Source organism: Aspergillus alliaceus (assembly GCF_009176365.1).
Source record: "Aspergillus alliaceus strain CBS 536.65 unplaced genomic scaffold BDW43scaffold_36, whole genome shotgun sequence".
Lineage (NCBI taxonomy): Eukaryota > Fungi > Ascomycota > Eurotiomycetes > Eurotiales > Aspergillaceae > Aspergillus > Aspergillus alliaceus.
In genome coordinates, this window is record NW_022474719.1 from 298,334 (window position 1) to 312,881 (window position 14,548).

General features: G+C 49.6%; 5 protein-coding genes across 5 annotated transcripts; 2 read left to right on the forward strand and 3 right to left on the reverse strand.

Annotated features, from left to right (window-relative positions):
* Positions 1-2,209: 2,209 nt before the first annotated feature.
* BDW43DRAFT_283136 (uncharacterized protein) lies at positions 2,210-4,235 on the forward strand. The gene has a single exon (XM_032042725.1). It carries the CDS (start codon positions 2,313-2,315, stop codon positions 4,089-4,091), a length of 1,779 nt encoding a protein of 592 aa, XP_031898084.1. The 5' UTR covers positions 2,210-2,312; the 3' UTR covers positions 4,092-4,235.
* On the reverse strand, positions 4,191-4,634 carry BDW43DRAFT_301906 (cytochrome b5-like heme/steroid binding domain-containing protein; the record flags this gene model as incomplete). Its single annotated transcript, XM_032045139.1, has 3 exons — positions 4,191-4,315; positions 4,396-4,497; positions 4,559-4,634. The coding sequence occupies 3 exons, from the start codon at positions 4,632-4,634 to the stop codon at positions 4,191-4,193; spliced, it is 303 nt and encodes a 100-aa protein (XP_031898085.1).
* A 1,116-nt stretch (positions 4,635-5,750) lies between these two features.
* On the reverse strand, positions 5,751-8,972 carry BDW43DRAFT_283137 (uncharacterized protein). The gene has a single exon (XM_032042726.1). It carries the CDS (start codon positions 8,954-8,956, stop codon positions 5,972-5,974), a length of 2,985 nt encoding a protein of 994 aa, XP_031898086.1. The 5' UTR covers positions 8,957-8,972; the 3' UTR covers positions 5,751-5,971.
* A 2,617-nt stretch (positions 8,973-11,589) lies between these two features.
* BDW43DRAFT_301908 (uncharacterized protein) lies at positions 11,590-12,302 on the forward strand (the record flags this gene model as incomplete). The annotated part of the gene is made up of 2 exons (XM_032045140.1): positions 11,590-11,664; positions 11,706-12,302. 2 exons carry the CDS (start codon positions 11,590-11,592, stop codon positions 12,300-12,302), a joined length of 672 nt encoding a protein of 223 aa, XP_031898087.1.
* Positions 12,303-12,527: 225 nt separating this feature from the next.
* On the reverse strand, positions 12,528-14,368 carry BDW43DRAFT_301909 (HAD-like domain-containing protein; the record flags this gene model as incomplete). Its single annotated transcript, XM_032045141.1, has 4 exons — positions 12,528-13,257; positions 13,640-13,644; positions 13,680-13,684; positions 13,735-14,368. The coding sequence occupies 4 exons, from the start codon at positions 14,366-14,368 to the stop codon at positions 12,528-12,530; spliced, it is 1,374 nt and encodes a 457-aa protein (XP_031898088.1).
* Positions 14,369-14,548: the final 180 nt, after the last annotated feature.

Sequence of the window (14,548 nt, forward strand, 5' to 3'; positions counted from 1 at the left end):
CCGAGCTGGCGGAGCAATCTGATACAGGATGTTCTTTTGGGCATCTTTACTGGGTGTTGTGCACCTTGGCGGGGCATTAGAAAAAGGCTAGGTCGTTCCAGGAGGCTTTTATGCATGGCGCTATAGTCTAACAATCTAACAATATCATTCTCTGGGCTCTATACTTAGTGGAATAAGTGCGATCAGATATAGTTAGATAGTGAATCGTGAAGACTATTTCGATAGTAAGAATCTTATTGAAGACGAAGCACTAGATTAGACACATGACATAGGTGTCCTTATATATCCATGGAGTATCATCTGGATCCGACCCATCGTAATAATTTACTATAGAAAACATATTAAATATACACACGGAGTCAAATATATATCATTATTTAAAGTATAAAGTCAAAATATAAAAAAGGTAGCGAGATTGATGAAGATTTCACTAAGATTGATCAATATTCTGTCCAAGAGCAACCTTGACCTATATTTCACACCGTTCCCTTTGCATATGCTTTCTTTAGGATTTAGGAACGGGTATAATTTCTCACCCCGTAAAAATCCTTTCGCGTTGTTAAGTTGCTCTGCTGTTCTAGCGCTCAGGTTAGGTTTTGCAGCAGCGTTCTATTGCTGACTTGGTATATTGGTTCGCTTTCTACCCTTGTCTTCCAAGTCTATTCTAACTATTATTTATCTAGACTGGAGTAAGCAATTGTAAGCAATCTGTCTTAGGTAGAAGAATGAAGGTTTTCTTTATCTCTTATTTCTTTTATCCGGTAGCTGGAGCTCTTTACTATATCATATTTTCTCTCATCCTTATATCTTGCTACTACTCTATAATAAAGCTATATAATTACACGAGTGCATAAAGGTTCTTTCATATAGGAAGTGAGGATTAGAGAAGGGAGTTCTTCGTTTCGCTTTTCAAAAGCAGGAACCGTTCATGCATCTTCATTCTGAGAGTATCGAACGAACCATATTGCGGTCTGGCCAACTCGTATTACGCTACTATGTCGCAACTCATCCTATGCCAAAACCCCATATTAGGGATCGTATCCCCTAACTAGAAGACAGACCAGATGAGAGCACCGTATATTCCTTGGCGGCTCTCGTGTGGAGAACCTTTGCAGGTCATTTGACCTTAGGATAGGCTCTTGATATATACGTATTATATACTCTCCTTACGATTTTTCTTCTCAATAAGACAGGAGAAGAATGAAGGACCCCAACAGCGCCTCACAGCCCTACACTAGAGACATCGTGTGGTAAGGATATAACTCAGGCAACGCTTTTCATCCAATAGAAAGATTCTAATATTTTTAGAAATTTATTTCTCTTAGAAAGTATATAAGACAGTATTCAGTCAGGTTATAATCGCGCTGGATTTGAGAAGCCTTAGCTTTTTTGGCTCTATCGGGTATAGTATTGCTCTCAAAGATTTGGATAATTCAAAGTTAGAATACTGGTTTGGCTTCTATTCTGAGAGAAGATATAGAAGCCTAAACAGGTTTATTAGTAGAGATCTTTTAGAAATATTTTAAATTATAAGTAAGTCGCTGCAGACAATAGCTGGAATTAGTAGAGGTTAATGGAAAAACAAGAGTCTATCGATTATGATATCGTCGGTATATACTGAGGCGACTTGTAAACAAATGGCAAAATCTCCACCAACAATAGACTTAGTTACTGAACACTTGCTCATTAAACGAGGATTGACTGTGTGTTACAGATTAGTACCTTTAATCGCGTTGTAATTGGCCTTTATCCTGTTGGCTTTATTTCCATATTATTAACCCCAAGGATGTTATCGTTGTCCATCCAGTAGTACCTCAATCAAAGCCCCATGATCCTGTAAACCCTCACCTCCTGTAACATGACGCACAAGCAAGACCACAGTCGCATCCTCCCCTCCCCCCCACTTTCCTAAAACCAGAGACCGTTCATGCAGGTTCCGTTGTTCGTTTCCGAGCGTACCGAGCGAATGGCGGTCTGGCCAACTCATATTTATTGCTTTAATAGCGAGCGTCGTCATGCTAATGACCCTTCGCCCTCTGGTTCCAATGCCGTGTGAACTGTAAGTCCGGGGCAGAAAAGGCTCATAAGAGGCGGGGGAAAAAAGAAAAACAAAGATCAACTCAGTTTTTCCCCGCATTAATTACCCTAATATAAGCTGTGGGTCCACCCGGACTTTGATGCCACTGACCTGACCAACCCTATCTCTCTCTCTTGATCATCGAACTGAACAACAAACCACCATTGTGTCGATCGGCAATATATGAACTAAGAGGACCAAAATCACCCATTTCCAATACAGTAATCTATCCACAATGGACACAAACCCACCCCAAGAAGAACCCCTGCAAACCCGCCGCCGCCGCACCCGACTCGCCTGCGAGACATGCAAGATCCGAAAACGAAAATGCGACGGCCAAATGCCTTGCGAATCGTGCAGTCGATACGACTACCGTTGCTTTTACGACTCGCCTCCTCGAAAGAAGCGACTCTCGACCGCAGCAGCCACCGCCTCACAAGCATTCTCGCCGCCAGTCACACTCCCGTCGCCCGGTGGTCCGCCCCCATCAAGCTCCCTCGCCCTGGAACCCAGCATCCAGCGCCCGACCGAGGAGAAATCCATGGAAGCTAACTCCGGCGTCGTGTTCCCGCAATTACTAGGTCTAAAACTGAGCCCCGACCATGCGAATAACATGCAGCAAGGGTCCGGGTGGAATCTGGGGGTGCGGCGGAGTCCGCATCGTTCGGAGAAGAGCATTACGTGGATTTTGTCCCATGCGGCGTGGCAGCGGTTGTTGGCCGTTTATGCTGAGAAGGTGCATCCTGTTTATGGGTTCTTGGACCTGGAGGGTGTCGCTGGACGGGCGGCGAGGAGATGGGAAGATCCGTGTGCGTCCAACGAGTATGATGGGGTTCTCTGTGGAATTGCGGCGTTGGGGTCACTGTTCTCTGCGCGCTCGAAGGCGAGCGATCAGGAGCGACATTTGGTTGATTGTGCTAAGGATATTCTGGAGAGCACGAGTACGCTGGTTGTTAATCCGGGGTTGGAAGATGTTGAGGGGTGGTTGTTACGGACTCTGTACCTGAGATGTCATAGTTCGCCTCATGCGGCGTGGATAGCGTCGTGTACGACTATGCATATCGTTGAGGCGACGGGGTTACATCGTGACTCGATGCGTGGTTCGTTTGTTTATCCTGATGTTAATCCGGGATGCCAGGAGACGAATCTGGAATGTCGACGGAGGGTGTTCTGGATTGCGAAGTTGCTGAATACGTGGATCTCTTTCGAATATGGTCGGTCGGAGGTTGTCATTCGAGGGGCCCAGTGTCCGCTACCTGCGCCTAAACCTGGTGATCCGACAATGGGTCTTATTTCGCTGTTTCAACTATCGGAGAAGTTAGACCCGGACCAGACGGTCCAGGTGACAGAGCTAGAAGAGTCACTCCAGCGCATCGAAAGTTTTGAATTCGACTCCGACGCCGTCGTCCTCTCCCAGAGTATCCTCGCCTTTACTATCTACCGTCGTCTCCAATTGCTCAACCCAAGCGCCAGCATGACCTCCGTCGTTGACCGGGTCATTCGCCTAGGCCGCCGAGGCCTCGCCGCTTCAGCCCGCTCAATCAACGCCAGTTGTCCCTGGTGGCACGTCAGTAACGTCCCGTTCCAGTTCACTTGCATCCTGCTCGCAATGGATACTCGTAAATCGCTCGTCCACGTCAAGGATTCCCTCGCTACCTTAAAAAAAGCAGCCGACCATTTCGGCACTCAGAAAGCTCGACGAGCATTCAAAACGATTGACTTTCTAGTCCGGTTATCCCAAAAACGGAAAGAACAGGACGCAGCCCTGTTGAACGAATCCGTGGCATCGACGGACGGTAACATGAAGCCGGATGGCCCTGCTGCTGAAGAACAGTGGAATGGGTCCGTATCTCCGTTAGCGGGCAATGGGACGGACGATACCTGGTCTGCAGATACGTTGCTCAACCCGCCTGATGCGAGTCTGTTGAATTATAGCTACGATTGGGATGTTTTTGTACGAGACGCATTGGATTTCTCGACTACGTTTCCGAGGCTTGCGGAGCAGGAGTATTAAAACTTCTCTTCTTGATAGGGTTTATTTACAGAGTGTAATATGAGAAAATGCCAAACTGGTATGTCGAAGGGTAATATTTATATTCAGATATAAGAGAAATTATTCAGCCCATTCGGGCTTGGAATATGGATTCCTAACTCCCTCTGTCCAGCCGACTCGTAATTTCTCTAATGACCTGTTTGCTGAGACTTTTCGCCGTGCGCCATGGATGGAGTGGTATTGCCCTGTTGCTATATTTAGCCTATGTTCTTACCACATATCAAGAGGATTTCAAGCCATAAAATCATCACAGTAGAAAACATACACGAACAATCAAACCCAGCAAAGCTCTTCAACACAGCGTCACCCCCGGGATGTCGTGATAAGAAGGGTGTACAATCATAAACGATATCATCGATCACCAACCCTAACTCTATCAGTATAGTTCTTTCTAACTTAATTAGAGACGAGAACGTAGATAGACACACAAATGTCAGGTTGATCCACCCCGTTCCGCTTCAACACCTCCTCGGGCGAGACATAGGGGAGGACAGATTTGCCCATCTTGCTTTCCTTAATGTAACTCATAATTCCCAGCTTGTTCAAAAATTATGATAAACGCGTCTCAATAGAATTGTATGTCTTTCTTTAATATATCCTAGCGCAAAAAGCTCTCCACACAGTATATAGGTCAGCAGGCACAACCCTAATCCTATGACGTATTACCTCATAGCACACAGCCCACGGCTCATATCCGGGGTAAGAAACAAGAAGTAGAACTTACCCCGGTCCTAGGATCCAGGAATCTGGGGAGTACCCTTGTCTAGCTCGCTCCGTGGTGGACTATGGGCAAATGAGGGCACGGCGTACACTGGCTCGTATAGAGCGGGTGGAAAGGGATTGGTGGGAAGTTTGTAGGGTATTGCGGGAATCGCGGGTGTGGGCTTTCACCAGTAGGATGGGCTGTATTGGTGTTGTCGGTGCAAGGGTTACTATGCGCATTGACTGTTAGTTTAGTGGGGAGTGCATTGGGGTTTGCTTTAGGTGAAAGTAAAATTATTTAGTGGTTTTTGGAAACGTGGGTTGGCTGGATTTGGAGGTTAAGTAGAATGTAAGACTTAGGATCTAGGGTTGCCATATATATAGCAGGGAAGTCTACACTGGCTTGGTGCTCGCGGAATTATTCATAGCACGTTCATTGATTTCTGAATCCGTTAGGTAGGATTATGGGGGCTTTGTTGTCCATGTGATGGTTCCACGGCGCAAAGGTACTATGCACAATGACGAACCCTTATGCGCCGTGGGCCCGCTCCTTGTCTCTACCATGCTAATAGTGGTTGTTCATTCAGGGAGGCAATGGTCGATAACTCCGGTTTTAGTCTTACCGAGAGTAAGTGTTACGTTCAAAGGCTTGTGGAAGTGGCAATAGCTCGAGGTAGATTCAAAGCACTTAACTAGCCTTCCCATGAGACAGACAACTAAAGGCAACTGAGCACCTTCTCCTTGTTCACCATCTGTTGGATACCTAGCTTATTTTATTTTCTCGTAAATCGGGGTTCTGAATAGATATCTTATTGATAACCATATTCCAATTATAAGTGAAAAGAGTTTTCTATGTCCACCTGGGCCTGGAGACGGAATGAACCAGATAGGAGGTCTCTTTTGCCTCGGATGCCTGTTGTAGATGTGCTTGAAAAAATTGCAAAAGATATATTGACTCTTTCTCTATCATCGTATTTAGTTATGTAGAGTTTGTAGCAAATCAACCCACAAACCATGAATGTCTCTCAACGTGCAAAACCACAATTACTTGGTATAAATATCACATCCCCATATTTTCAGCAACCACACCACACCATGATCGAGAGCAAACCCATCTAGGGCATACTGAATACCCAAAATCAAACCGGCACCTCACCATCCCACCGCTCAATCAAATGCGACTCCCCCAAAGTCCCCTTCAACACCAACACCATATCATCAACAGAAGATAAGAACTTCAAATACATAGCAATAGCCACACAATACCGCCGATAGTTCTCATCCCGAACTAGCGTCGTACTCAACTCCGCAGCTCGATGCTGTGCAAGCCAGGTCTCAAAACACCTCTTGACCAACGGCGTCGGCAAGCGCTCCGGGAGCGGAAGGCCTGATGTGAGTGCCTGTTCGATCACGCTAAGCACGGCCATGATATCACCGATAATATGGTCGTTGAGCATGCCCACGTTCTGGGCGAGCCGTTCCTGGAAGTGCTGGGGGAGGGTGGTGGAGAGCATCAGTAAACGGCCCAGGGCTTGATTCATGTCTTGACAGAGGGTGTGCGTTTTGCCTAGAGCTTCGCGGTGAAATGGGCTGAGTGTCATTTCAAATTTGAGGAGGCCGATTGAGCCTTGGATGGAGAGTAGGCTTTCGGCAACATCAATTGCGATCTTTTCGGCTACTGCGCTGATGGGGCTGTTGGTTTCTGATTTGCTCCAGTGGGAGAGGAGGAGGGCGTAGTGATCGGAGAGGATGCGGATGGTGTTGGATAGTGTCTTGCAGATGTGGCGCGTAGCCGATGGTGGACGAGGGAATATTTGGACGATGAACGCTGCGACTAAGCCCAATAGCACGGTGACCAGACGCTTCCAAAATGCCTCATAACCATGTCCCGGCAGCCCGTATTGCCATGTGTGAGTGTCGTCGTAGCTGAAGCCGATGACCAGGGCAAAGGTGGCACCGCCCATAATGGCCGCCATGGTGAAGATCGGAGGTAAGAACAGACGCCACCACATCAGTATGGCGGTCATCACGGCCGTAATTGCTGCTAGACCGTAGGCGTTGCCGGGCCCATTGCCAGCTCCAATGTACCAAGCTACCATGCCCATCACGCCGCCTACAATTGTGCCAATGGCTCGACCGACGAGCGATATGGTGAAATCGCCCATGTACACGAGTAAGGTAGTCTGTGCGGTGATAAGGGCCCAGATACCTTTCTCCCGGTAGTAGAACCCAGTACTATGCGGGATGGCAGCGGGAATCGCGACGGCAATCGTAACGATAACCATGCGCAGCGCATACATTCCGCCGGGATTCGTGAACCAGTGATAAGTGCCAGTCAGAGATCTCGCCAAAAGGCTTCTGCGAATGGGCCTCCCGTAACCACGGCTAATCTTCAGACGGCGATATGCCTCTTTGGTCTGCTCTTCAGCCTCATCGGGGTCTGTCGCAGGATTGGCGGCTGTTAAATCCTCCACGGGAGCCTTCTGGCGTGGGTTCACCAGCCAGCGGAAGGCATAGCGCAGCCCCGAGGGGATCCATATGCGTTCCTTAGTTCGCTCCTGCATGAGGCGGAGTACCTGAGCCAGAAGCCGTTCCAAGGCCTCTGCGGAGCCGAGGATGCGTTCCTCCATCACCATGCCTAGAACTATACCGCGGAGAGCATGAGGTCCAAGGTTCTCACCCGATTTGAGCTGGCCATTTTCATCGAACAGATCAGCATGGCCCTCTAAAAGGCTCTCGGTTGTCTGAGTCGCACATGATACCCGGGTCGCCTGCAGAGTCTGCAAGACGGTCGCTGCTCTCGCCGCAAGCTCTCCGAGTTGACTCCGAGACACAGCGCGACGAAACCATCGGCCAGAGTTGACCCCGTGGATACACTGCACAATCAATTGACTCGTTTCCGAAGACAGCTCGAGGAGTCCGGCAGTCGATTTCCTCAAAGCTTCTCGCGTGCGCGCCCGGGAGGCCCCATGCTCAGGGCTATTCAACGCTTGCATCATGTCTGCGCTCTCCTGTAACTGCCGCTGTCCGACCTCGCGGGCTCGCTTTTCCTGCACGTCACTCTTGCCAGATCCGTCTTGCGACAAAGGTTTGGGCCCTTGTAGTTTCTGGTCGGCTCTGAGAAGCGTAATATGGTAATCGAGCAATGACACGGTGGATAGATTGGCTTGTCGCAACGGCTCTTGCAAACTTTTGATATCGGCCGAGCTCCAGCGACCACGGGAAAAGTCGAGGGGCAGAAAGGCCAAAGAGGGCTGCATGGCTTTGTATGCTCCGATCATCTTGGCCTTGACGCCCATCAGCTGCTGCAGGTCGAGCGGCTCGCCTGCTAACATCTGCCGGGTGAACTTGACTGGGGTTTCTCCCAGGCGGACGAGTTGCTCCATCTGCCTCAGCGCTACCGAAGACGTGGATTGCGGGAAGAAGATAAGACAGCAAGCAAAGCCCAGGCCGATACCGATGGCGCCTGGCTTAATCAGGACATTCGGCAGGAAAGCCTTGAAAGATGGCAGGGTCGGTCCGAAGAGTAGGAAGAGGTCGGCGATGATAATGCCAAAGATCTGCGCCAGAGCGAACTTCGGGTTGGCGACGCGGACGCGGGACATAAAATAGATGAACACGCATATCATCACGTAGAAGATGACGGTGATGCGGGTGTCGAGCAAGAAGCCATCGTAGACGAGGATTCGCGCCTCCGCAGCAGGACTGATGCCCGTTTGGTTGGCGATGGCGACAGCCTGCTGTTGCATTGCTTGTACCATTGCCTGGGTTTCCGAATCGGGCCGTGCCGCTAAGGCGGCCTTCATGCTGAGGAGTCCCCATGCCCACGCAAGGCACATACCAAAGAGGAGTGACAGGCCGGCGAGCAGGTAGATAAAGAGAATGCCCCCAGGGGGCACGATGTAGAGCAACAACGCCGCAAAGAAGGTCGCAATACCGATCTTGTGCAAGGCAGGGCCAATGAATATCAGCAGAGAGGCCACCCAAGCCGCGGCCCAGCAGCGAAAGAGGGTCTTCAGGTCGTGCGCATTGAAGTGGTCCAACCAGCCGGGGAGTTTAAATCGACGACCATCTTGGTTGTCGGTATTCCCGTCGGCTGGGTCGGAAGGCTTGGAGTCGGACATTTTCTGCACGACATACGGGGTTCAGATAAAAATCGGAGACGACACGAAAGTTGAGAGAAGTCGGAACGGACCCGTGGGACCCCTTGTTCGCCCTGCGAATTAGGTTCGGGTCCAGGAATGCAACTATTAAACCCTAGATTCAATATTGTCCAATAGTATATCCCAGTTTGACGTCATGGAAGAGGGTCTAGAATAGTGGATCGGCACTCAAACCACAAGAATGATCATTAATCCGTGCCACTCTCCTTCATCCCACGAAGATTGGTACCAATCAGCGTGGTGAAGTGCGCCCCTTTCTCCAGCCCTAAAAAGCTCTCCCGTGTGCCGAGGCTCAGATGTAATGCCACATTTATCTTTACGCATTTCCTTAGACTAATAATAAACGTTAGAAAATGCCTAGAAGCATAATTATAATAAACAAAGTAATTGGAACAGGCCCAACAACTCATACATAAGGACAATATCCATAATATACTTTGCACAGTTACATACACCAGAACTAGAAAGGTGGGAGGTTCCTGGGGTTTCATGGAGGCGGTCAAGGCAATGCCCTAGGTCCTTGGCCCTCTGTGCAAACAACAACTGAATTGATCGGATTGGAGACACCAGACTCAGTTGACCTTAACAGATTAAACAGTACTCTCTTCCGCCATGAGTGCGTGTATTAATGCCGTATATGTGGTTAAGAAAATACTCTGGGGAAAGAAAGCAAGGGATACTCAGTCATTGAGAGTTCGGAGTCCTTTTTCCGAGAAACCTAGCAAGGATTGATGAAGTACTATCAAATGTAGATATACCTCTTTCCCCACAAAGCTTGGCCTCTTACCTATCGAAGAGGCTTTTCTCGCTATCAACCAGTCTGCCGGGACGGGGTGCAGTTTTGAAAAATGTAACAAGGTTGGTGGACTATCTCCAATAGTGGCTACCCTGTATAGATTGTTGTGCCACGGACGGCCTAGACCTTGCGGAAGAGTGCGCCTTTTGCCTAATTCAGACACCGAAATTTTTAACCCAGCGAGAAAGGCCATCGTGAGTAACTACATCTTTTGCATTGACGAATTCTATCTTTGTAGTCCGCTTACCGCACAGAATGAGTAAGACGCAGCACAGCGGTCGAGGCAGGAAGACTACCATCGTTTGAAGAAGAGGTACATTCACTATATGCAGTTGCTATTATGACCAAATTTTTCCAACTAGTCTGTATTCCTCGATTCCTTATTACCCGCAGGACATTAGGACATTGGAGAAAGATCCCCGTCACCATTTCAAGTGACCGTTAAACTTCTCTTGATAGGAGTGGGCGTGGTATCTAGAACCCGCGCTTACGGAGACCTTCCGATCTTGCGACGAGACTGTTTGACTCAGATCTCCTGTCAGCCGTTTATCCTACGCTCTTTAGATTTATAGAACGGGTCTGTGCGGGTCAAAGATCGTCGGGAAAATTTTTTCCCTTGTTCTGGCCTGCGCATCATCAGTGAATGCGCACGAATAGGCAAGCAACAATGTAGTGGGCGACAAGCTGTGGGGCCAGGGTGATGTTCGCTTTTACGGCTGTTCGACGATACCTTCCATCTTCGCGAAGATCAGTACGGATATAGTATTGAGAGACAAGGACGGATGTTCCATACGAGCAAGGATAGCCATTCTAAAGGCGGGTGGGTTGCGTTGACGTCGAACCGGTAAATATTATGCCATCGAGAATATGTAATTATTTGCATGGAACGGAATATTGGCCCCAGGCAATTGTATTCCTGTCTTTGCAGAGACCTTGACGAGGTAGAAAAGTGATCGCCTAGGGAGTATTGTCTCCATAGCGGGAAGTGTTGATATGGAATTAGTCACATCTTTCTCCAATCACGAGGGCAGCAGGAACCCTAAAAAGGATAATACCTCAGGAAAGAGAACACGAGACGATCAGCCACGGGAAGTCTAGAGCGTCTTTGTTCATCCGACACTCTTGGCAAATATTTTGGATTTTGTTACGTGCGACCATTCTATTCGTGGATTCCTGCCATGTATTGCCTGATGCGGTGCTATACATTACATGCATGTCTACACCACCCAATCGCAGGAAGGCTCCATGAGCGGATTCAAATCTCACGGATACTCTTCCCCCCCCGATCCTACAGACTTGTATCGGACAACACATCTCTTCTAACGCGTGGAATCGCCCGATTCACTACTTGCTTCAACAGTGCTCTCGGTCTAGTCTCGCCGCCAAGCCGGCATCTGAGTAGGATTTGCCGCAAGGAGGGCGTCAGGACTGCCGCACCGATTGCAGGGAAGACGACGCCGAAGCGACTGGTCGGCGCGCGGAGAAGTCATCAGAGCCATCCTGGCTACTACATCTTCTATATGAATTGGCATCTGAAGCTTGAGTTTATCTGCACATGGCATACTTTGCGCCACAGCCTGAGCGTGACACGAGAGCGTGGAACCCTTTGTCTACCTATAGCACGGGTCAGTAATGCCCCGCGGGAAGACAGCCGGCGAGACGGGTAGCAGTACGTCAGCAGCAGCCAACGCAACAGGCTTCACCGTAGCAAACCGACGGGTCTCCACCGTGGATATCACGATAACTATGTTCTGCGGGCCCCCATCTTCGTAGCGAAAGAACGAAATTGCTCCACATCATGCAACGGAGAAAGCAATATCTGGAAGCCGAGGACTTCTACAAAGGCAAGCAATCGGTCCCCTTTCCCAATATAGTGTGAAAGTACCCGCCCCTAACTACGGACCAGGCCTAGAGCTGTTGGATACCAAGTTGGCCGCAGTCCCGGTCGTCGTCGCTTTCGCACCGATCAAAGTCATTGCGGCCGGGGGGTTTTTCGCCGTGGCGCATCTGAAGAACCGACAAACCACGAAGGATCTGGACTATCTGCTGGAGCCGGACTGGGCGGGTGACGACGATATCAAGCGATCGCTTCGCAAGGCCATCGTGCAAGTGGCGGACGAGCTCGGCTATCCACAAAACTGGGCCAATGAAGATGTCGCACTCTTCGTCACGAAGCAAGCGAGGCACTTGCTAATGGAGCTTGCCTTGAAACAGAATATCGTCCTGTGGTCCGGGAACCATATCACCGTTCTCTCCGCACCGGTTGAATGGGCATTGGAAAGGAAATTGCGGCGTATTTACGCGGCGGACCGTGGTCGCAAGGCCGAGCTTGATTTGTCTGATGCACTGGCTATGCTGAAGCTTCTCAAGGACACTAAGGGAGGGAAGCTTGACATGGAATATTACCGCACATTGAACATCAACGGCTTTGACGTGGTCCCGAATATTGAGACGATGAAACGGATATCGGCCGCTTACAAGGCAAAATACAAAGAGGATGTCTTCCTCTGAGCTCTGCCTTTCCCGCTATCAGTGGTGGATCTAAATGTCTGAGCCGGCGACGATGCTTTCGCAACAAATCTGGCGCCTCATACGTTGGTGCCTTAGTCCCTTGATAGCAGGCATCAACCGGAAACCACTATGGGTCGACACATGGTAACCGTGTTCGCTATTTTGTCTCGTTGTTCCGTCCTAACATGTATGGTATCTTGACCCCGGGCATCGGGAGTGATCTGTTTAGATGGTGTAAAGCCAACCAACATTCGTGACAATATTTCGCCGGGCAAAGACTTTATTCAGGCCATCTGCCTCGAGCACAAGCCTCCCGTCGGGGGAAACATACTCGGGTGGGAAGCTATCGAGGTCCTCAGGGGAAATCGCGGGCACCGAGTTTGGCCATGTCGGCCCCGTCAGGGGTGTATACGGAGGCATTGAGTCCTGCCCTGTTTCTCGCATGATGTGATTGCGATCCCGGCGCAGTCCTAAGCTCAACCGCCAATTGAATGCCACGACGAGTTCCTCAACCAAGCACGCGAGAATGGCATACCGGACCGGGTCAGCATCGTCAGGGTCACGAATACTCTGTAGCGACCATTTCCGCTGATACCAGAAGTATTCCGTTTCAGGACCTAGCGCCTCATACATTCCGGATATCATGGCTTCATACATCCGGTAGAGGGACCGCATGGGGGTGTCTCGCGCACGCCATAAGGGGATACTTCGTAGGTCGTCCAGATATTCTAGCCTATTCTCTTCCAATTCGACATTTCCGAGGATATCGATGGGCGCTACCGGGTCTGGGACAGGGAACTTCCAATACGGGAATGGAATTAATAGACGGAGGAGGGCGAGAAGGGGGCTGTCATGAAATCGACGTAGCCGGACCAAGCTCCCTCGTAGCCGCAAGGGGGTGCTGAGATTGCGAAGTCGCCAAAGCCATTGATACAGCCTCAAGCGCAAAGATTTTCTGCGAGGTGGAGGGGACATCAAAGCCGGAGAAGAGTGTTATGAGGCATGAAAGGTCATCGAGAATGAATCTTTGAAGGACAAGAAAGAAACAAACAAGCGGTCAAATTCGCACATGATTTCCGGTTTCTCGGATTAACTTAGACTCCGACAACCCGATGGGAATCTGGGGAAGTGACGTCATTGTTTATTGTGCACCTAAAAAGTGTTGATTTATTGATACTACTTGTTCCCACTGCCCATGGCGGTTCCTTGGAGACTCATTAAGAATTCATTGAGGACACCCATCTCACTGGATATAGGTCTAGGTGAAGGGTAACAAGAGTGGGTAAGGACACGAATCATTCAACCACTGCTGAATATATACATCTCCCAACCGCTACCCAGTCTAGCGATTCTCATGTGCTTCCCTCAAGAGCATACGCCATCTCCCCCAACGTGTCAAACTTCCAATCGTATACTTCCTCTTCATGGTTACCTAGGGTAGCTCCGGGACGCACAATCCACACGGACTTGATGCCCATTTTCCTTGCAGGGTGGTGGTCATGGAACTGACTCTGCGCCGTCTGTAACACCTGACCCGGTTCCACGCCAAACTTCTCCTTGACAGCAGCTAGCATGTAATTGAAGTTCTTGAGGTCGGGCTTGTACGATCCAATGTCTTGTGCAGTCAGGACCAGATCAAAGGGAAAGCCTTCTAGACTGCCGGCATTGGTCTTGGCAAACGACTCGCGGTCGACGTTGGATAGAACCACGAGTTTGTAGTGCTTCGATAATCGTTTCAGGGCATCAACTGTATCCGGGAATGCGGGCCAGTGGCCCACAGTCTCGCCAAAGGCCTTGCTTTCTTCCTCGGTGGGAGTGTCTAGACCCAGCTTTTGGAGGAGAGCGGGGTGGATGACAGAGAGAAGGTCGGAGTACTGCATCTCTGGTGTTCTGGCCTGCTGATCCCGCTCAAGCTCATCGAAGATCCTAAGAATGTGCTCGCGAGAGTACTGAGCGTCATTTTTGTTGAGGCTGGGTTGAAGGGCAGCGAGAAGGCCGCCTTCCCAGTCGACGAGGGTCCCGTAGACGTCGAATGTGAGGAGGCGATAGTCCTGGAGTTGTGGCATTCTGACCGAATTGAAACGAACTTAAGAAATCAGTAAATGTCGTACAGGTGTTGCACCAAGCCAGGATTGACTTGTTCACGCAATTATCTCATTTAACTATCTTATGATCTTGTAAGTCTTCGAATGCGGGGTTCCCGGTCCTTTCCCGTTTGGGTCGCCGCTAGTAAATTCACGCCTCAG